A 23,432-nucleotide genomic window follows, 5' to 3' on the forward strand; every position below is an offset into this window, starting at 1 on the left:
GGGTTCCGTAAAAAATATTATCCCACGTTTCGTGACCGACGTTGTTCGCTCGCACCGACTTGTTTACGCACAGGGCGTGCGGGCGGAGTAGTACGGGGGTTCCGCCAGGAAAAGTATAATCAATTAGGGTTCCTTGGCAAAAAAAAAAATTGGGAAACCCTGCTGTAGGGTGCCATCGTGCTTGTTTTGTTTTCGATGTAAACTCGCGGAGATGAAGAGGCCTGGTTCTATTGCCAGGGTAACATGGTAAAATGTTTTCCCTTATAATGTCAGGTGGAGAACTACGCGGTGCTACCGACGCAGCGCGACCTGTGGCCCGAGCTGCAGCAGACCGAGGCGCTGCGCGGCGTGGAGATGGACAACGACGACGACCTCTTCCGGCCCTGGGAGGAGCCCGAGGAGCGCGCCAGCGAGGACCACAGCGCGGCCCAGTCAGTATACCGAGCCCGACTGTAGCCAGCAGCCTGCCGACCAGCGCGACCTGTGGCCCGAGCTGCAGCAGACCGAGGCGCTGCGCGGCGTGGAGATGGACAACGACGACGACCTCTTCCGGCCCTGGGAGGAGCCCGAGGAGCGCGCCAGCGAGGACCACAGCGCGGCCCAGTCAGTATACCGAGCCCGACTGTAGCCAGCAGCCTGCCGACCAGCGCGACCTGTGGCCCGAGCTGCAGCAGACCGAGGCGCTGCGCGGCGTGGAGATGGACAACGACGACGACCTCTTCCGGCCCTGGGAGGAGCCCGAGGAGCGCGCCAGCGACCACAGCGCGGCCCAGTCAGTATACCGAGCCCAATGAGGGTTTTCGCGAACGAAAGATCCGCTAGATGGCGGGACGTGGATTTTGACATATCTGTCAATGTCATGTCAAAAATAACCAATCATGCAGCATTTGGACCTCGCATCTACGTATTGCAATCTGGTGGATTTTTCATTCGCGAAAACCCTCATTGAAATTAGAATTGGAATAAAAACTTCTTTGTTCATAAATCAATCTTCTCACATTTTATTATTAATAGGCCGCTGCATATAGCTTCGCGATAGGTTAGCCTTGCTTGATATAGTCAGTGCTGGATTAAGACTTCTGGGTGCTCTAAGTAATCCACATCTGTGTCCGGCGCAGAAACACAACTCTTTTCAGTTTTCCAGAGGCAAAATGGGAAATTCCCCACGTTGTTGAGGAAGTTTGATATATATTTCTCCCTCAATTGCCTCCCACGAGTCCACGGAAAGAGTGAGGATTGTCCCATTTCACTCTGCCGGAATCGTGCAGCTTATTCTGTTCTGCAGCTCCTGCGCAGCATGTAAATTATGGTCGCAAAGACCCCAGACGAGCGGCGACCGATTACACTTCTCACGCCGACCTCCGAATAGTGTTAATTTTCAGCACAAAAACGCCTCATTCCAGAGTCCCAGAAGCGTCCGTCCAATCAGTCAAAGAAGCCCGCAAGAGCACGGAAAGCGAAGCTATCGTACTAGAGTTAGACTCGGCGGAGCAGGTGCGCGGGCAGCCGTATGTCCTGGCCGGCTCCAACGTGCACCGCTTCGTGCCCGTGCCCGCCTACAGCGTGCCACAGACGCTCGCCTTCAGCTTCCTGCAGATGGGCTGGATACAGCACCTCGCCAAGGTGACGCACCTCTATAGACTAGCGGGCTGGCACGTGCTGGCCGGCTCCAACGTGCACCGCTTCGTGCCCGTGCCCGCCTACAGCGTGCCACAGACGCTCGCCTTCAGCTTCCTGCAGATGGGCTGGATACAGCACCTCGCCAAGGTGACGCACCTCTATAGACTAGCGGGCTGGCACGTGCTGGCCGGCTCCAACGTGCACCGCTTCGTGCCCGTGCCCGCCTACAGCGTGCCACAGACGCTCGCCTTCAGCTTCCTGCAGATGGGCTGGATACAGCACCTCGCCAAGGTGACGCACCTCTATAGGCCAGCGGGCTGGCACGTGCTGGCCGGCTCCAACGTGCACCGCTTCGTGCCCGTGCCCGCCTACAGCGTGCCACAGACGCTCGCCTTCAGCTTCCTGCAGATGGGCTGGATACAGCACCTCGCCAAGGTGACGCACCTCTATAGGCCAGCGGGCTGGCACGTGCTGGCCGGCTCCAACGTGCACCGCTTCGTGCCCGTGCCCGCCTACAGCGTGCCGCAGGCGCTCGCCTTCAGCTTCCTGCAGATGGGCTGGATACAGCACCTCGCCAAGGTGACGCACCTCTATAGGCCAGCGGGCTGGCACGTGCTGGCCGGCTCCAACGTGCACCGCTTCGTGCCCGTGCCCGCCTACAGCGTGCCGCAGGCGCTCGCCTTCAGCTTCCTGCAGATGGGCTGGATACAGCACCTCGCCAAGGTGACGCACCTCTATAGGCCAGCGGGCTGGCACGTGCTGGCCGGCTCCAACGTGCACCGCTTCGTGCCCGTGCCCGTGCCCGCCTACAGCGTGCCACAGACGCTCGCCTTCAGCTTCCTGCAGATGGGCTGGATACAGCACCTCGCCAAGGTGACGCACCTCTATGAAGACAGCAGGCCAAAGATGCGCGCCACGATAGAATGGTCTCGATGATTTTAGACGACAAATGTGTAGGCTTATCGCGCGTAATCGATAAAAGTTTGTCGTGGCGAGCATTCATTCTAGGCTTACTGGTGCAGACGCGTTATAACCGCGCGGTTTCTGGGTAGTTCTCATTGTATCCACTGAGGCGGTAACCATGCGGTTACGGTTTGATGTAAAATGTACAAGAACTGCCCAGCAACCAGCGCGATCGCTGTCTGTCAGACAGCGATCCCAAGGGCCTATGCTAAAACTTGCGCGGGTGCATACTGTTTTTTGATACAGATACGCGTGCGGTGCGCCCGTACGAGTTTAGCGGAGGCCCTAAATAGTACCAACTTGTAACTGTTCTTTCAATCAATACATTTACTCCTATCATCACAGGTCATAACTTGCACTTGATACTTTTTTATATTTAATCAAAACATCAAATAATATGGTAGAGTTTATTCATGCCAGAAGCAATCTTCCAGCTGAACGTCCAGAACATGCGGCTGTGGTTCAACAAGCAGTTCGACGACCTCATGAACCTCAAGAAGCGGGAGGTGGGCCTTGTGGAGGAAAGGAACGCGCGTCTGCGGTTCATTATTGATGGTTATTCCACCTGTCTGTAGGGTAGACAGCTAATAGTGATCCAGAGGGTAGATAGTCGCACATTTTCGATTGGTTTTTGTCACTCGCACATATTTTTGCAATGTCACGTAGTTATATCGTTGTGATGCATCATCTTGCCCTCTCGCACTCATATGTTTGTCAATGTCACGTAATATTTTTGTGATGCGTCATCTTGCCTCTAAGTTAGATAGAGTGAATTACAAACAACACATCACGACTTTTTTGTAAAATAGCTCACTTATTACATGATAAGGGTTTAGCTTAAACTGTTGTCGTCTGTCCATTTTGTGATTAAAGAGGACTCTTTTCTTATCACCAAGAGTATCGATCGTTCGTATGTTTCAGCCAAATGACGTCCACTGCTGGACAAAGGCCTCCTCAAGGTTTTTCACGATGAACGGTCCTGCATGCCTGCATCCAGGCTCTTCCCGTAATTCACCTTCACCAAGAGTAAAATTAAAATGATTGTTTATAGAGCTAAACAAGCTGTCGGACCTCCGCGGCAGTTTCCACCACCTGATCATCGAGATCAAGGACCCGCAGTGGCGACAGGAGGAGCAGCCGTCGAAACTGATCAAAGTCGAACCGGAAGAAGTGAGTACTTTTGTTGACAAATGAATATCAAGGTATGGAACAAATATTTTAAATTTGGCAACATTTTCAATGGGGTATATACGAGAACTCGCATAGACTAATATAGCATGTTGTTCTCAGGTTTGCGTAACTAAAGAAAATACTTGTAAATGTTGACAACTGTTTTAGGGCCTCACGATTTCAAGTTTCACGATGTCCGAGTAAAACGCTAGGGTGTCAAAGTCTTGTCAGTGTCATGGTTTTGTTGCTACTCAGTCATGACTAAGCAATGAGTAGCCTACTTGACGTCAGAAATGGTGAACGATGCTCTTAGGCTGGATTGTTCCATCTTACTCTTACTCAAAAATCTATAAAACTGCATACAAAAAAACACCGGTTATAGTTAGGTGGTGCAACTTAGCCTTAGTAGTGTATTTAGGAGCTGGTGAGCTATCTGATAATGACTAGAATTATATGCTTTTTTTCTGTTTCCTGCTTTCAGTGCAGCATCGAACCCTACATCAGCCCGAGCCAGATCGTGATCATCCCGCCGGACCCGGGGCCCAAGGACGACTTCCGCGAGCGCGCGCTCATGGACATGATGGACGGCGTGCTGGAGAAGCTCTGGCACGAGGAGATCAAGAAGCCCATCCCCATGCCGCAGTGCATGGTACGGAACACCACTTTACCACCACACTGGGTTGCGCGCCACGATATAATCTTATCGTCCATTTTAGACGAAAAATGTCATCAAATGAAAAAATGCCGCGATAAAACGATATAATGGCGCATCCTAGGCTAGCACGACAATGAAATTTTATCGATATGTGCTGGATTTCTATATTCAATCTTAATCCAAATTGGACGGATTTGGATTGTCAACTGTCAAATTTTAAAATGTTTTTAGCCAAAATATCTGCGGTTTTTGATGTTTTTACATTTTTATATTGTTTATAAGACTATTTAAACAATATTAAAGTGTAAATGCGTCGAACATTTTGGAAATATAATCTAAAACTGAATTCAATTTGACAGTTGTAATCCGGATTTGGACAAGAATTGAATATACTCGTAGGAATCGGGCGATAGACAGATGGCGGCGTTTCACCACGATGCTATTGTGGGGTTTATGTACACGGAGTCGTGTATTATTGTTGTACTGTCGAGGTTATATGTATGTAGTCTGAACCCTGGATTATAATATTGCAAAAGCTGAATAGGTCTAAAGTTCCGTTTTTGTAGCGAACGAGGAGAATTTTGCAGGATTTTCATTGTTAAGCTTTCAGGGTGTCTAATTTCACCTATTGACTGGACGTGACATGAAACACCGCGACCTAATGCGACCAATACTTTATCTGCTTAGTATGTCATACTACGCGACTATGTAGGTCACTATTATAAAATCCCAGCTACTTGAGTATATTTTCGCCTAGCGATGCGACGCTACGCGTTTCGTCGCTCACTTAGGCCCAGTTTTTTGATTCATAGTTAAAATAACCAATAGTCAAATTTGACAGATGTCAAATGACAAGTGGTTAAATATCAGAAAAAAATGTTTTTCGAACAATGGTTAGCTTGACTTTTAGTACATTTTTTAACTATTAGTTAACATTTTGTTAATATTTAACTATTAGTAGCAAAAATTAACAATTTGTTATTTTAACTATGAATCAAAAAACTGGGCCTTAGGACTACCAATCGTTTACGACACTGTGTTCTCATTAAATTCCAGCTGGACAAAGACCCGGAGCACTTCAACGAGGACGACCTGCGGCTGGTGTTCGACTACGAGGCCAAGGTGCGCTTCCGCAACGACGAGCGCGACAAGTACCGCAAGATGCTGCACGCCGAGTACGCCAAGCTGGCCCAGGTCCTCAACGAGGGCGTCGTCAAGTTCAACCAGCGGGTCAGTGTGTACTAATAAACACATTTTTTTGCAATTTCTCCACTTTTTTTAGAAGAAAAGGACCCCCTTGTTCTATACATACCTAAAGCGTCCAGCATGTCAATCATTTGGTTAGACATTTCCAAGGACCTACGCTTAAACTTGTGCAGGTAGCGGGTATGCGCCCGTCTATTGGTTGAGCCGCTAGTATAAGTCGCGTTCGCTGGTGGCGTGCGACCGCCTCGCACTGTGCATGTTAGGCCCAGATTCATCGAGGCGAAGCGGAGCGGAGAAGTGTCGGGCGGACTAATTTTTGACAGCGGCGGCAGCGCGGCGTGATGCGCAGAAGAGAACTGGAAATAATGAAATCTGATTGGTTATTTGAAACACTTCTCTGCTCCGCCTTGGTGGAAACCGGGCTTAACCGGGCCTTAGGCTATTATCGTGTCAAATACGGTCCATATTTATAGGTTTAATTCCCGGCAGGTGAAGGAGATGTGGCTGACGAAGCTGCAGGTGGACTCGGTGATCGGGCAGGAGAACCTCAGCCTCATGCGCCTGCGCCGCGCCAACCTCGACCGCGTCGAGGCCGCCGAGCGCCTCGAGGACATGCGGTGAGCGCACTATAATGAGCTCTATTTCATTTTGATAGATAACCAATTTTAATGAGGGCTATCGTTTTAGCGCTCACCAGTTAGCGCCACTGTAGAGTAAGGTCCTGTCACTTGCTAGTAGCGAAGACAGTGGCACCAACTGGTGAGCGCTAAAGTGGTAGGAGGACTATCGCATTTGCACTCATCAAGATGGCGCCACTGTAGAGTAAGGTCCTGTCAATCGCCAGAGGTGCCAACTGTTAAGTATAAAAACGATAGCCCTCATTGCGACAGTGGTGGTGGCAGACAGAAGGTGCTGTCACTCGATATAGTTCTTCACTCATCAGGTTATCACCGCTGTCGAGTGAGATTCTTTATAGTTATGCCATGGGTGGGTGACAAGCAGAAGGAAGCCTCGGAGCGAGAGCGCGAAAATGATCCAAACACGCTCTCGCTCCGGCGATGGCGGAGGAGTCAGAGGAGGCGACAGTATGATCGCCTCAGGTTCCTCTCCTCGGTGATGGCCAGCGGGCTGGGGGCACGGGGGCGCCCCCGCTTGCATAGCACAGGCCACCACCACCGTCAGACGGGAACAGCTGTGTGCTCCTAGCTGCCGGGAGGGACTGTGGTAGTGAAGGCTTTGTCCGGAATCCCACAGTTCCTTCCCACTAAGGCGAATAACGGAGCACCGGGGTCTTTTAGTGAGTATGCCTTTGTCCTTATGACTTGGTGAGCCCCACATAACCTACCCTGTCCCCGCAGGGTATTTTTTCTCAAAAAAAAAAAAGGGTGGATGACAAGAGTGGGTGTTTTTGTGACGTCAAACGTCAGTAAGGCTTCACGTGCTTCTGACTTGTATGCTCTGTCATGTCATATGTCACCCGTCCTGTACTTCTCTCATATCTCAGGTACTGACTCAATGAGGTGCAAGACCTGTAGCGTCGTCAGAAAAAAAGTGGTTAAAATTCAGAAAACTATATAGTGAAGATCCACTAAACAGTAGACCTATCTCCACTTCCAGAGCGGATATAGCCAAGTACGAGGCTGAAGTGGAAACGCTCCAGCAGGAACTAGCCGATATCCAGACGCAAAGCGCGGAGTGCCAGGCGGCCTACGACGCGCTGGCTGCCAAGGACAAGTACATGGAGCGCTCCTTCAAGAACCACTTCGCCGACCTCTCGCCCATCATCGTCGACCAGTGCTACAAGGTGTTCAAGTGAGTGCGGTAACATTTATATGTCGAAGTGGAAGGTTCTCCAGCAGGAACTAGCCGATATCCAGACGCAGAGCGCGGAGTGCCAGGCGGCCTACGACGCGCTGGCTGCCAAGGACAAGTACATGGAGCGCTCCTTCAAGAACCACTTCGCCGACCTCTCGCCCATCATCGTCGACCAGTGCTACAAGGTGTTCAAGTGAGTTTGGTTACATTTGTATGTCGAAGTGGAAGGTTCTCCAGCAGGAACTAGCCGATATTCAGAATAGAGCGCGGAGTGCCAGGCGGCGTACGACGCGCTGGCTGTCAAGGACAAGTACATGAAGTGCTCCTTCAAGAACCACTTCGCCGACCTCTCGCCCATCATCGTCGACCAGTGCTACAAGGTGTTCAAGTGAGTGCGGTTACATTTATATGTCGAAGTGGAAGGTTCTCCAGCAGGAACTAGCCGATATTCAGAATAGAGCGCGGAGTGCCAGGCGGCGTACGACGCGCTGGCTGCCAAGGACAAGTACATGGAGCGCTCCTTCAAGAACCACTTCGCCGACCTCTCGCCCATCATCGTCGACCAGTGCTACAAGGTGTTCAAGTGAGTGCGGTTACATTATATGTCGAAGTGGAAGGTTCTCCAGCAGGAACTAGCCGATATTCAATCGCAAAGCGCGGAGTGCCAGGCGGCGTACGACGCGCTGGCTGCCAAGGACAAGTACATGGAGCGCTCCTTCAAGAACCACTTCGCCGACCTCTCGCCCATCATCGTCGACCAGTGCTACAAGGTGTTCAAGTGAGTGCGGTTACATTATATGTCGAAGTGGAAGGTTCTCCAGCAGGAACTAGCCGATATTCAATCGCAAAGCGCGGAGTGCCAGGCGGCGTACGACGCGCTGGCTGCCAAGGACAAGTACATGGAGCGCTCCTTCAAGAACCACTTCGCCGACCTCTCGCCCATCATCGTCGACCAGTGCTACAAGGTGTTCAAGTGAGTGCGGTTACATTATATGTCGAAGTGGAAGGTTCTCCAGCAGGAACTAGCCGATATTCAATCGCAAAGCGCGGAGTGCCAGGCGGCGTACGACGCGCTGGCTGCCAAGGACAAGTACATGGAGCGCTCCTTCAAGAACCACTTCGCCGACCTCTCGCCCATCATCGTCGACCAGTGCTACAAGGTGTTCAAGTGAGTGCGGTTACATTATATGTCGAAGTGGAAGGTTCTCCAGCAGGAACTAGCCGATATTCAATCGCAAAGCGCGGAGTGCCAGGCGGCGTACGACGCGCTGGCTGCCAAGGACAAGTACATGGAGCGCTCCTTCAAGAACCACTTCGCCGACCTCTCGCCCATCATCGTCGACCAGTGCTACAAGGTGTTCAAGTGAGTGCGGTTACATTTATATGTCGAAGTGGAAGGTTCTTCAGCAGGAACTGGCCGATATTCAGAATAGAGCACAGAGTGCCAGGCGGCCTACGACGCGTTGGCTGCTAAAGACAAGTACATGGAGCGCTCCTTCAAGAACCACTTCGCCGACCTCTCGCCCATCATCGTCGACCAGTGCTACAAGGTGTTCAAGTGAGTTTGGTTACATTTGTATGTCGAAGTGGAAGGTTCTCCAGCAAGAGTTAGCCGATATCCAAACGCAGAGCGCGGAGTGCCAGGCGGCCTACGACGCGCTGGCCGCTAAAGACAAGTACATGGAGCGCTCCTTCAAGAACCACTTCGCGGATCTCTCGCCCATCATCGTCGACCAGTGCTACAAGGTGTTCAAGTGAGTGCGGTGCTACATCTAGTATGTTAAAATATTTTATGTTCACTTCAGTCTACAGTCGACCGACACGTTATAAAATATCTCTTCCCAATATTCCCGTCATCCAACGCAATTTAAAAGAGTGTCAACGAGAAGACAAACTCCCGGGATCAGTTAACAATTTTGATGACTACTTTTTAACCTAATTTAAAATAAATTGTCAGACATAGCCGATAAAAACACGTTGCCTGCTGCCGATTGAGTGACGATCTATCTTGATAGACAAATTAAAATAGCTTACTTGTGTATTGTTAAATAAGTTCTAGTTCAACAGTGGCGGGGCAAGACCTAAATTTGATGTGGGCAAGACAGATTTCGCGAGGCCTTGTTCTGTGGCGAACTGAATTATAAAAAAAGTAATAATAAAAAAACAATGAACACTGACAAGTTTTTATTCATAAAAATACAAATAAAAAAATTAATATTAAAAAAAAATTTTTTTGATGCGCGAGGCCCCTTGTACCGCGAGGCCGTAGGCGGTGGCCCACGTCGCCCACGCCTTACGCCGCCACTGTTCAACGATATATTTATTCGTCTGTCCACCCTCTAATGACAATAAAGTCATTAGAGGGTGGACAGACAAGGTTAATTTAATAATTAAATTAACCTAAATTATTGATATTTCTCTCAGGAAGCGGCCCAAGTGGCACCAGCGCGCCACCACGACAGCGGCCGCGCTGCACGAGCTGGCGGGCAGTATTCTGGCGTCGCATCGGCCCGTGCACATGCACCCTGACTGCGTGGAGTATTACAAGGGGTGAGGCCCACTGCTTTGGAGATCCGGTATTCACACAAGTCTGCGGTAGACGACCTCATAATGCCTTTTAAAGGGGCTGAATGCAGGACCCTACCAACAGGTCGATCTGGAATCATTGAGGAAGGTATGTGTTCGGCAGTGGACGTCCTATGGCTGAAGCCGACGATAGCCCAATTCGAGAATCGGTAGTTCAAATCCCGTCGCCACTTAAATGTTGTAGTGAATCCATTCGTAACACAAGCTTAGTTCGAGGATATGCAAAACAAATTACAAGTTTAAAGTATTATTTTCTATAAAAAAGATGTATAATATTAGACTAATTACTAGTGGCAGAAGGTGCTGAACCTGTTTGTAATTTAATATGTTGCTGTAACCACTTTCTAGTATTTTTTTAAATTTGATTTGACCTTGTCGCACGGCCGGCTTTGTTTAAGAATGCCTTACTGCTCCCCGCAGCGTGGAGCAGCTGGACCTGGTCAGCAACATGCCGCCGGTGATGGACGAGGCGCTGTGGGCCACCATGTGCAAGCTGCGCCGCGCCAAGATCGAGAACGAGATACGGGTGAGCACACGCTACGCCTGAGAGGCCCGGGTTGTTCTCCGTATGGCTGAGTCCACACTACAGTCTTTCCCGCAAGCGGTAAACCGTCAAACCGCGAGACCTCCCGAAACGTATCGTTTCAGCCAAATGACGTCCACTGCTGGACAAATGCCTCCCCCAAGGTTTTCCACAATGAACGGTCCTGCGCTGCCCGCATCCAGGCTCTTCCCGCGACCTTTACCAGCTCGTCGGTCCACCTAGTAGGGGGCCTGCCCACGCTACGTCTTCCAGCCCGTGGTCGCCACCCGAAACGTATACGCGGGAAAAAGCCACAGTGTGGACGCTTGCATTAGTTTTACTTGGCTAAAAACCGCGGTGATTTAGCCGTATTGCGGACTCGGCCTAATACTGGGATATGTAAAAATCAAGAGTCATTTTTATTTTCTGCAAATATAGGCTTTTGAAAGTCCCGTATTATCACTGTACGTATACGTACACGCGCGCGCGCCTCTTTATGTGCAAGCTGCGTAAATGCGTGCGTTCATTGCAATGTAATACCCGAAATAGATATAAGCCTAAAAGTTGACTTTTCTGAATCTTCACCTGTTGATATTTGGAAACATTTCGGAACCTCTTCTTTCTTTATTTTCATCATCATCATCATCATCATTTCAGCCATAGGACGTCCACTGCTGAACATAGGCCTCCCCCAATGCTTTCCATGTTGATCGATTGGTAGCGGCCTGCGTCCAGCGCTTCCCTGCTACCTTTACGATGTCGTCGGTCCACCTTGTATTCTTTATTTTTCCACAGAATAATAATAAGTACTACGTACAGAAGTTTTACTTCGCGAAGGTATTTAAAAAAATGTATGCTCAATGTCATTAACAATATGGTGTAATTTAGCCTGTCTCAAGAGTCAAGCACCATTTTGTTGACAAACGTCAGTGATCGGCACTGCGCCGAAGCTATAGGGCTGACTTCGGTAAAATGATGTGACGTGAGGTGCCAAACTGCGGAATATGGCGGAGGAAATACATGATTTAGCATGAATTATCGTGAATAATATTAACTACTTATTTACCTCTCAGGCTGGAGGAGGCAACTTAAAAAAGTACATTCTGTGTTTTTATTATTATTTAGGCAGTTAAATACTGCACAGTATTTACTACACCATTTTCTTTATTTTGATACGCGTGCGTGAGTCAATGTTCGCTCGTATGTGAGGCCTTGTCGAATAGTATCCTGTAGGTGGGCCATCGTGCGTGTTTTGTTTTCGATGTAAACTCGCGGAGATGAACAGGCCTGATTTTACCCTCGAGTTTTTCCACCAGATGCGCGCGCTAGTGCAAGAGACAGCGTTCGTGGAGAGCGCGCAGACGGGCTGGCAGAAGGCCGTCCAGGCGCGCCGCAGCCACCTGGCCAGCACCGCCGACCTCATCGTGCAGCACCGCGAGACCCAGGAGCTGCTCGCCAGGAACAAGACCATTCAGGTGCGAGATCACTATACACTTTTTAACACGCTTTTATTAGGTCGTCGTGTATGTAACTATGTAATGGAATCTAAGAATCTGAATTACACGTGCACTTCTAATTCTTGTATCATCGTGAAACTTGGCAATTATATGTAGATCAGATGACAATACAATATTATCGTACCATCAAGCTGGTCTGACGATGGGACTGGAAGGTCGCCATAGGAACTCTTAAACGAAACTGCGGAATCGCATCGAGTTTGGGTTCATTGGATTTGTCTTTTCGAGCACTTTATTGGCCTTTTTGTGCAGTAATTAAGAACGTGTTTTTAGTTTTTTAAACTATTAATTTATTGTAGGTAAGATCGATATAATATGTAATGCACATTCGGTAACTGGCAGCCGGCAGCAGAAGAGTAAAGTTTTATAGTGGTTCTACGCTAGACGAGTCGTGCACGAGCGGAGCACGAGCCGAGCCAAAATTCGTGTAGTGTGGACTAATTTACGAGCTTCGAACGATTGCACTTCGAGCGTTTGACTCGTGCTCCGCCTGTTGTCGGTATTTTTACGAAGACAGGGACTTTCATCGCGTCTACACTTGACACCGCGGAAACCGCGAGTAGAGCGACTTGGCTCGTTTAGCTATACGAGGGGTGGCTGAAAAGTTTTGAGCCTAAGTATCTTCAAGTGTTATTATTGACTCGCACTAAATTTTATTAATTTGCCAATAACCTCCTTAGTATATGTACAAAGTTTCATTTTATTAGCATCATCACGCTTTTAGTAATTAATCCGTAAACATCATCATGTCTCAGTCATCCGCGCAATGTACGAAATTGAAGTACACAGTTGTCATAAAATGCCTCACAAAGAAGAACAAAACGCTGACGGTAATATTTGAAGAGATGTCAACAGTTTATGGGGAGACTGGGACTTCATTTGCCACCATGAAAGATTGAATCCGATAATTCAATCATGGCAGGGAGTCGCTAAAAGATGACCGCAAGTCAGGGCGGCCAGATTTCGCCATTAACGAATAAAATAATGAAAAGTTAAAGAATCTTGCTCTAGAGATCCGCGAATTAAGCTGTGACAGATAGCTGAAGCCATAGGCATTAGCAAGGAACGTATCGGCAATATTTTTCATACTCATTTGCACATGAAAAAGGGGTGTGCGCGATGGGTGTCAAAAATGCTCACGCCACTCGACAAACAGCGTCGAGTCACAACTTCGCAGGAGTTTTAGGACATCTTTGGCCATAATCCTTACAATTTTTTTTCTCACATTGTCACTATTGATAAATAATAAATTCAGCAGTACGATTTAGAGTCAAAACAAGAGTCAGTGCAATGGATTGAAAAGGGAAAACGCCGCCGCGGAAATTCAAAGTGGAGCGATCGACACCCAAGCTCATAGCCACTATTTTTGGGATTGTGGAGGAATTTTATTCATTGACTACCTACTTAAAAAAACTACAATTAACGGGGATTATTTTACTGTACTGTTGATAAGAGTGCGTCAAGTGGTTGTCGAAATAATAAGAGGTAAACTGGCGAAATGAAATCTGTTATTGCCAGACAATTCGCCCGTGCACATCGCGCATGTTGCAAGGCTTGCCCCGGGTAAAACTGGATTTCAAGAAATTAATCACCTACCACATAGTTTAGTCCAAATCCTTAGCTTTTTTTTCTAATACTCAATTTGGAAAAAGGACCTCCAGGGACGAAGATTTTTGAGTGACAAAGAAATGAAGGCGTCGTTAGAGGATCATTTCGAAGGCAAAGTTTGCGAATTTTTTTTCAGTGGGTTAAAAGCTCTTTTACACAAATGTAAGAAGTGCGTTGTAGTAGAGGGAGATTAAATAGAAAAATATATTTTTTATACTTTTCTATCGGCATTTTTAATACCTTAGGCTCAAAACTTTTCAGCCGCCCCTCGTACGTCTAGCACACTGAAAACCAGCGTCGTGGCCTTCCCCACCGTGGGCCACGGCATATGCTGAGTGGAGTCCCATTGCGATGGGCATCGCTATTGCAACAGGGTGGCACTGCTCAGTTCACTTTTTATTTCCTTGTAATATTTATGTGCTATTTCTGTCTTTTTTCCGCATACTTTTTTTTGTCCTTAACTAAGTGATGTTCATCGTAATAAATGTTTCTTTCTTTCTTCTTTCTTTCAGTAGCCCTTAGTTGTTATTGTGAAAATACCTATGTAGTTTTAATCATGTTGTGGTGTGTAGTTGGTGCTGCCGGCGGGGCAGGTGGAGATCATGACCACGGGCCACATGGAGGACTTCGAGGACGCCACCCTCATACTCAAAGAGGACATCGAGAAAATCAACAACGTCATTCTGGTAATACAATCTGTCCGGGGATTTATAATCAAACTCTGCCGAGCTAGGATGCACGCCGTTATACAGGGTGTCCCGTAATGTAACGTCAAGCCGGAACTGGGTGTTGAGGCAAGTTGTGCTGGTTATCAGAAAAATATAAAAAAAAATCTATGTGGCATATTTTAAAAATAATAGGCATTTAAAAAAATCAAAAAATTCTACTCCAGGTGACGGTCCTTTTACTCGTGTTGCCACAAATCTTCACTTTTTCCAAAATTTTTTTTTGTTATGTAACCCTGAATAATGCTTCTCTAAATTGTTATCAAAATTACAAAACCAGCTGCTCCAACTTGGATGAAAAAAATACATTATTCCCAAAAAAATATGAAAATAAAAATTTTACCTAGTTTAAACTGACTGTACTGAAAAAAAATTGCACTACGCGAGTGTGGCAAGTGACGTCATAATTTAGCGCATTTAGTAAGGATTCCAAAATGGTATAACACTTTGTAAAATCTTGCTGTAATTGTCGACAATTTTTGTTTATTGGAAATAATCCCGTTTTTAACTTTATCTACCTTGGTTAAAAATATTATTCTAATGTGCCCAAAATGCAAGTTTCTGGCTTAAGGCTTGGTATTTCTTCTAAAGTAGGTATTTCGCGCTGTCAAAATCTGCGCGCGCAATTCTTCGCCGAAAACAGCGCGTCAAAGAGCTCCCGCCACAATTTCCAGCTACACAGTATAGAAATACGCAGTTGGTTAGGTTACTTCCTTCCCTTCAAGCGTCACACTCACAACACTTTCTACTAGAAATCATATCCAAGTGATACAAATTAAAACACCTTTCAGACTTTTTGGGAATATATTCTAGAATCGAATAAATATAAAATATAACTGCAGAAGTAAACACGGTTCAAAGTGACCGTGGCGTCGCCCGACCTTCTGGAAGTTCTGCGCCGGCTTAAAGAATTTCAAGATTACGTCACCCGACCTATCGGTAGGCCTTTGGGAGCTTGAGCGATTGGAATTTTTTATTATGATAAGTTACTCTTAGTAGCGATTATTTAGAGCTTGGATAATAAATTTAATTATAGTTGTTGCAATTCACGAAGCTTTGCATGTGGTTAATAACATTAATCAGTATAGGTACGCATCAATTTTGTTCAGTCTCTTTGTTTATTAATAAATAAAAATATGATACTAAAATTGCCGAAACATTGTTTGTATTGGTCTGGGTGTTTTCTTTCTATAATATGTATGACGTATGTACGGGGTTCTGTACCTATCGAAAATTGCTATGAGCATCACACGCGGTTACCTGCGTACCTCTGTGCACTCATGGGAGTTTAAGCAGAGGTCCCTAGAGTTTGACTTTGAGCTTTGTTTATAGTCATTACGAAGCAGACTGATGGGAAACTGCACTGTCTTGAATTCGAAAGGGTAATTTGACGGTGTTAGGGGAATTCTAGGAATAAATACAGAGTCTCCTCATTGAGATTGAGACATTTCAATTTGAGATTTCACTTGACATTGAACACAATCTGAAATGGAGTTTTCAAACACTTGTAAAAATAAAAAGTAATTAAATCAAAGGCACTAAGTAGTATTGATATCAACTTCGAAGAAAATGACTGCCAAAATTACTTTCTACCCGTTCCACACGTCTTTCACGAATTATATTAAGGTATTGTTAAACTAAATTTCAGGTAGATTGAACCAAGGAATCACTTTGTCCCATACAAACTTTGCCCCCTTTTTTCACCCCCTCTATTTCATGACCCCATTTCAGAAAATATTTTCTTATGAGATGCCTACGTCATAAAAAGAACACACCTTCCAACTTTCAGGTCTCTACGATATCCGTCAGTCATTTAGGACAAAGCATTTTTAATACTTGTTCAAAACTCTATCGTTCCAGGTATGTCATTGACAGGAGGGCGCTACTATCTTAATGGGTTATTCATTAGTCCACTTGACATTTCAGAATCGTTTGACTTTAGATACCTAAGCGATTTGATATTCGGAGTCTTTTAATGAAATCAAGTTCTGAAATAACTTGAGGTGTTGTACCCGATCAAGCTTTTCATTGCAGGACAGTTAAATAGTTTTATTATTAGTTTCTTCTCTAAGTCTTAATTTGTCAGAGTAGGTAAAGGCTCCATGAGAGCAAAATTTAGCTTTATAATAGTTTTTAATTTTTTCTTGAAATATTTGACGCCTTGTAATCTCTTGTAATCTCTCGTTAATATAGGTCCACACAAATAAAGAATGTTTGACTTCGACTTTAATAATTATGCTCTTACATAATTATAAATAAACTAGCTTTCCGCCCGCCGCTTCGCCCGCGTGGAATTTTTTGGTTTTTATATAACCTATTACACTCAGAATGATATAATGTGGCTTTCTATTGGTGAAAGATTTTTTAAAATCAGTTCAGTAGATCCCGAGATTACCCCTTACAATTTAACAAATATACAAACACACAAACTTTACCTCTTTATAATATTAGATTATAAATAGGTAATTTGAAACCCTATTTTGTTTTATTCTTTTTTTTATTTTAAATATTTCACGATCCAAACTAATATTTACTGTAAGTAAATGCTAAATAGTAAATATTAGTTTGGATTGTGAAATATCCTACTAATATTATAAAGGCGAAAGTTTGGATGTCTGGATGTCATGATGTCTGGATGTTTGTTACTCTTTCACGCAAAAACTACTGAACGGATTTTGAACTTTACAGTATTATTGTTTATAACCCAGATTAACATTATGACGTGGCAAATAAATTTCAATAAATAAATAAGACGTGTCTAAAAGCGCCATCTATCGTCATTGGTTAAAATCTACAGCACTGGACAAACTACGGTATGACGTTCGTAAATATTCATTCGGGGGAAACCGTGAAACGCCATCTATCAACATGGGTAAAATGAGGTAAAACATCATATCTAACGGGGGTAAAACGAGGTCCACGCGAACGAAGTCGCGGGCGGCCGCTAGTTTATAATAGGTAGCTTTCCCTCCGCAACCTTATTGGTATTCCATGTATGTGTCTTTTAACTGAGTTCTGTTAAACATTTCATGTAAAATTTGTCCAATTATAACTCTATTTACATCTGCATCTGTAAGCAAGGATTCATGTTCTCCAGCCCAGATGCCGAGTAAACAGAATCGTCTTTCAGTGACGTGCAGCTGCCCCTATATTTGACCCACTGACCTAATTTTTTATTATTTATTTGTGTCAGTGTGCTCTTCTAAAGAGTGAAGACGATTGTATGTAGGTACTATTAAAATGTAATTTTAACTCATTGGTTTTGTCTCATATTTGAGGAATGTACTATGTATCATGAGTAGAGTCTTCGTTTAAAAGGATGCCAACGATTTAAATTTCAATAGGTAGACAAAATTCAGAATTCTTAATTATCAAAAATTTTAGCTTTCTCCAGTAACACTGGTATTATTATACTGTGACTCATCAAAGTCATCATTGTCAAAAATATTGACAAATCGAGAACTGTCACGGCCAAAAAACTGGCACGCGTCCGTCCTCCGTAAGCGCCACCGCGCGACTGATTGAGATTGTCCAAGCCGTCATGGGCGATTTTTTCCACATTTTTTAACATAGTAACTAAATAAGACGCAATATAAAAATTTCATCCGTTAAAAGCCCTCAAGTTATTTCTGAACTTTAGTTTAGTAAAAGATTCAGAATCTCAAATCGCTTATTTTAAAAATAAAACCATAATTAGAAAACGAATAGAGGTAACTTTGGGAATTTATTCTATCGAGTCAACTTCATCAAATCGTGTTTCCATCCGTTAATAGCCCTAGAAAATATCCTCAACTATGCCCAAAAAAAATTTTAGCCTTTTATTTTACTGTTTAGTACCTCAAAAATGAAAAATGAAAACCTCATTTTCGCCATTTTCTCTGTTACCCGGCCTTAAGTGAGGTGGAGAAGACATTTTAAAAGGTATGAGCGGGACGGAGAGGGCCATCTTACCAAGCAGGGATGTTATGGATATCCGTAACCGTAACCGAAACTATCGGATATCCGAAATAAAAAAATGTCCATAACCGTAACCGAAACGGATTCAAAAGTTACGGATAGTTTCGGATAAAGGTCAAACTGCAAAACTCTATGAAATCTGCAGTATACACGCCGCAGCTGCAATGCCGCGCTGCCGATTTCATAGTTTTGCAGTTTGCGGTCTGCGACCCGTCTTGGAATTGTACCTTAAATCTTAATATTTGTTACCAACTTGTCTGGCATTCGCTGGCACCATCTAATATGCCAGCCTGTTTTACCTTTATCATACATAGGTGTCGTCTTAGTTGGTACATAAAGTAGCTATGTGGGTCACGCTCACGCAGCATCTTGCTATTTAAATTATACCTACATTTTTGAAATTCTAATAATTCCGTAACCGAAATTATCCGAGACTTTCGGATAATCTGAAATGATTTCATATCCGTGACCGTAACCGAAACCGGTATAATATTATTCTAATATCCGTAACCGTATCCATAACCGAAACTTCATATCCTTATTATCCATGTTACCAAGTACAAGTGCAGGCAGAGCAGGTAGTAAAGGCGCGCGCGCACGGATGACTTTTGTCACAGTATGTCAACTACTAATTACTGTCATGGTGACAAAAGTTTCTGTGACTGACTGTACGGTAGTCAGTCACAGAAACTTGAATTTTGGGCACATTAGAATAATAATTTTTAACCAAGGTAGATAAAGTTAAAAACGGGACTATTTCCAAAAAACAAAAATTGTCGACAATTACAGCAAAAATTTACCAAGTGTTATACCATTTTGGAATCCTTACTAAATGCGCCAAGTTATGACGTCACTTGCCACACTCGCGTAGTACTTTTTTTTTCAGTACAGTCAGTTTAAACTAGGACAAATTTTTTTTTTTGAAATTTTTTTTGGGAATAATGTATTTTTTTCATCCAAGCTGGAGCAGCTGGTTTTGTAATTTTGATAAAAATTTAGAGAAGCAGTATTCAGGGTTACATAACAAAAAAAAAATTTAGAAAAAGTGAAGATTTGTGGCAACACGAGCAAAAGGACCGTCACCTGGAGTAGAATTTTTAGATTTTTTTTAAATGCCTATTATTTTTAAAATATGCCACATAGATTTTTTTTTATATTTTTCTGATAACCAGCACAACTTGCCTCAACACCCAGTTCCGGTTTGACGTTACATTACGGGACACCCTGTATACTTTAGCGACTTCAAAATGTATGGGCAAAATCGATAAAATGGCGTGATAACCGCTTATCACGGCGCACATCCTAGGCCTAAAGGGCGTGATCTATAGACAGTTTTATCAATAAAAATACCTCAGGCTTAGTATTGCCATTCAGCGAGGAAATGCAGCCAGCATCCTCGCCTCTTTGCCTCATGGTCACACTTTTATTTTTGAGTAAAATAAGTTTACATTTTTATTTTGTTTAGAGTTAAGTTTGCCTTAGTTTAAAAAAAAATCTGTTTATTGTAAATAAATAACCTCAACATTGACTTTATGTAAACAGAAAGTGGGCGAAATGAAGCTACGTATGATGCGCAAGCAGATGGACTTCCGCAAAGGCATACTATCTACGGAGTGGCAGCACGCGCAGGCCAAGATGAAGCTGCGCCACATGACTCAGGAGCTCTACTCCTACCAGCGGCTCAAGGTAGGCTGCGAAGTGTTGATAGGTAAAGCCCGGTCTGTGAGCACGTTGAATTTTGTCCAATGACCCCAAGCTACCCATCCTTATCGCTCGCGCGTAATTATATTGCTGTCGCGACTGTGCGACGGGCGCCCGCAGTGAGTGTGCGACCAGACTATAGTAGAGCGAAGTGAGGGGTTAATGTGGAGTGGAGTCGTGGACAACGTCTGTCCATACACGCGGAGAATGGTACCGGGGCGAAGCAAGAAAATCTACGGCTGCTCTGTGCTCCTTGGGGATTGTTTTTCCGGATACGCAAGAACGCGAGACCGCGAGCACGCGACGAGTCAATTGATTTTTCAACCACGCTTTCTTGCTCTGTTCCCACTTCGCTTCTCTGTTCCGCTTCCCCTTCTTCTAAGAATCTTTCCGTTTTCTAATAGATCTTGTAGCACTCACACGTATCCTCATGTCACTGCAGATCCCGAAAGAGCTTCAGCTGTACTTGAAGAACAAGGAGTTGGGTTACACAGAGGAGCAGGACTACGTGCGCATGGAGAAAGAAATGGAGGCGTCCAAGATGTCCGTCAACAAGCTGCTGGCTGAACAGGTCCGCCGCGTCGAGGAGCTCGAGGTTAGCATCAATATCATTTCTTTTTTTTTTTTTTTTTTTATGTGATAGGAGGCAAACGAGCAGACGGATCACCTGATGGTAAATGATTACCGTCGCCCATAAACACCCGCAGACCCAGGGGCGTTACAGGTGCGTTGCCGGCCTTTAAGGTAAAGATACGCTCTCCTCTTGAAAGCCATTTCAGCCACAGACGTCTACTGCTGATCATAGGCCTTCCCCTATGATTTCCAGATTGGCTTGTTACCGCGCTATAGCCATGGCATATCAATTCACTCCAGGTTATGGCAGTCCACTGCTGAACTTAAGCAAGATCTCCAGTTATCTTCTTGAAATGGTGGTTAATAAAACCACTTTTTTTTCTTTTTTTTTTTTTTTATTGTGCTTTTATCAAAGTAATGATCGTCATTCCATTGTGCTAAATAGTACTAGTGGCGCCCTCTTTGTCAATGTTTTGTCTTTGTCAATGTTCTGTTTTTGTTTTGTTTTGTTTAATGTTATTTTTTTATTTTTATTTATAATGTTGGTTGGAGAGGCTCCCGCTGAAAACCAGCGTCGGGGCACGCGTGGCTCGATTAATGCTGAGCGGGCGCCTTTTTGGCACAAAAATATGCGTGTATAGTTTTAAGTCCCTTTGTTCTGTTTTTTATTTTTTTCCTTTTTTGTGTCAAATAAAGTTTTTCTTATTCTTATTCTTATTCTTACTTGAGGACTTAACTTGGTTAACCATTTGAGGACTTGTTTACTTCACCTTTCGTTAGTTCTCTGGCAACAGATCAAAATTAATTTTACAAATTACCAAAGTTTGATGAAGTTTGAATCATCTTGTTGTACGTGGGTACGACTAACTATTGTAGAATATTTAGTAATGTAAGGGTCATAAGTTGAGACTTTTAGTTTAAGATCACCACCTATGTACACTTATGAAGCAATAAATGATTATGATGATGATGATGATCTTTTAACTAATTTTTCCTCAAATGTTTGAATGTAACAGGTGAAAGTGAACAAAGTGACGGCGCAGGCAAACGCTCTGGAGAAGCTGGTGGTGGCGCTCAACGTCAAGGTGTCGGAGAAACGTCTGCACGAGGACCCGCTCGAGCCCATCCGTGTGCGACGCATCTTCAAGCGCAGGTTATTACCAACCATCATTATTAGGCATTTAGTCTCCATTGAGGAAAATGACCCTCTCTAATAATTTACCAAAGGCAAAGGGAGGATTTGGCTAAGACCTAGAACGCACTATCCGGTTAGCCGGAAGCGTTCAGCCGTTTGGTGAACCTCTGTAAAAAATATGTATCGAAACCGGCTTTTACCCGTGGTCCCCCCAACATGTCCCCCTGGTGGTAATATCAAACGCCGAGTAGGATATGAGTGACTTTAACCCACATGTGTGATGTGAAGATATTATAAAAAATGTTCTTGCAATTATTAATTTCGATGTATCCTTTATTCTCAAATAAATATGAACTTAGAAATTAAGTCTTATAAATCTATGGTGCCGTACCTACCTATAATTATTTTCTATAATTAATTATAGATTTATATATGTTACGGTCAAAGTGATAAATGTGATTAATATGAAGTCATTTATGTGTGTGTAAAACTAAATAGGCGGCTTAGGGGTGGCCCAAGGGCCATCCCCGCCGCACCTTAACCTATTTTTCACTTTAAATCAAAACATTATGTTATAGGCATCATGGAAAAGTAATATTATGCAAGAAACATTCCAAACTCATTATGCCAAATTATATTAATATATGATGTTAAAACGTTCAAAAGTTTGGCTGTACACGAGCACGTACACAAGATGTTGTTCTCTTTTATGAAATTTGTTAGTACTAAGGTTGAATTATTAAATAATCACTGTTAAATGTGATTAATTTATCACTTTTACCGCGACTGTCGGTAATTATTCATAATAACCGGTTATTATTAATAATTTTCAATTTATCACATTAACCGTAACATATGTAATATTTTTAGATATAGGTATCTATAATATAAAAAAAATATATAAGTGCGGTGGGACCATGGTTAAAATTAATTACCCGTAGACCCACTGGCAAACACTGTTCAGAACGGTGGGACAACGGGTAAAAAAAATTACCTGTGGACCCACCAGGGGGACATGTTGGGGGGACCACGGGTAAAAGCCGATCGAAACAGCCGCATGATAGTGCGCATAAAAACTAATTTTCAACACATATTTTTGACTGCGGTTAACCGGACGGCTGACCGCATAGTACGTTCTAAGCTTTACACTCCTCACGCTAGCTAGATGGGTTGGGTAGCCACGATGGTCGCATATTTCTCGATTCGACTTCTAGAATCGAGAATTTCAAGTTTATACTGCACTTGGCCTCCATTTCCTAGGATGATTCTCTCCACTTCCAAACTCTGTCACTACTATTGTTTTTCGGCACCCGAACGCAAATACCCTTAGGGCACAGCAAAGTGCAGAAAGTTCGAGCGGGTTTTTGCCGACAGTTAGCTCCTGCACACGACGCCGCCGCCGCGCCTTTGCACTGTTTACTGGCGCTGGCGAAATTATGCTTTGATGGCGCGGTGGCGGCGCGGCGGCGGCGCGGTGGCGGCATCGTGTGCAGGAGCGCTTAGAATGTTGAAAATACCTTGAAATAACTGTTGCAGGATGGAGACGCTGGTGATGCGTAGCCAGCTGATCCGCGAGGTGCAGGCCAACCACACCAGCGTGGTGCTGCTGCAGACCGAGCTCGAGCTGCTGCGCCTCAAGACCTACCCCACGCTCGCCAGCTTCCGCACCTTCAGCTAG

At 44.7% G+C, this 23,432-nt stretch overlaps 2 protein-coding genes across 2 annotated transcripts in view; both read left to right on the forward strand.

The window, feature by feature from the left end:
• Nucleotides 1–486, forward strand: part of LOC135088095 (uncharacterized) — a 39,888-nt gene extending 39,402 nt beyond the window's left edge. The window contains exon 18 of the mRNA XM_063982983.1: nucleotides 274–486. Coding sequence (XP_063839053.1) covers nucleotides 274–456 — 183 coding nt within the window. The 3' untranslated portion in view covers nucleotides 457–486. The remainder of the gene's footprint in view (nucleotides 1–273) is intronic.
• Nucleotides 487–494: 8 nt separating this feature from the next.
• LOC135088101 (cilia- and flagella-associated protein 43-like) lies at nucleotides 495–23,432 on the forward strand. The gene is made up of 15 exons (XM_063982988.1): nucleotides 495–603; nucleotides 1,404–2,493; nucleotides 3,018–3,138; nucleotides 3,635–3,753; nucleotides 4,235–4,402; nucleotides 5,465–5,638; nucleotides 6,104–6,231; nucleotides 9,854–9,979; nucleotides 10,436–10,541; nucleotides 11,855–12,013; nucleotides 14,236–14,349; nucleotides 19,888–20,031; nucleotides 20,489–20,641; nucleotides 21,636–21,772; nucleotides 23,291–23,432. The coding sequence occupies exons 1-15, from the start codon at nucleotides 527–529 to the stop codon at nucleotides 23,430–23,432; spliced, it is 2,958 nt and encodes a 985-aa protein (XP_063839058.1). The 5' UTR covers nucleotides 495–526.

This window comes from Ostrinia nubilalis, chromosome 3, assembly GCF_963855985.1.
Source record: "Ostrinia nubilalis chromosome 3, ilOstNubi1.1, whole genome shotgun sequence".
NCBI classification, from domain to species: Eukaryota; Metazoa; Arthropoda; class Insecta; order Lepidoptera; family Crambidae; genus Ostrinia; species Ostrinia nubilalis.

Coding starts and splice junctions, on each gene's coding strand:
- LOC135088101 (XM_063982988.1), top strand. CDS start 527: ATGGACAACGACGACGACCTCTTCCGGCCCTGGGAGGAGCCCGAGGAG. Junction 20,032..20,488: donor ACTCCTACCAGCGGCTCAAG/GTAGGCTGCGAA, acceptor ATGTCACTGCAG/ATCCCGAAAGAGCTTCAGCT. Junction 20,642..21,635: donor GCCGCGTCGAGGAGCTCGAG/GTTAGCATCAAT, acceptor TGAATGTAACAG/GTGAAAGTGAACAAAGTGAC.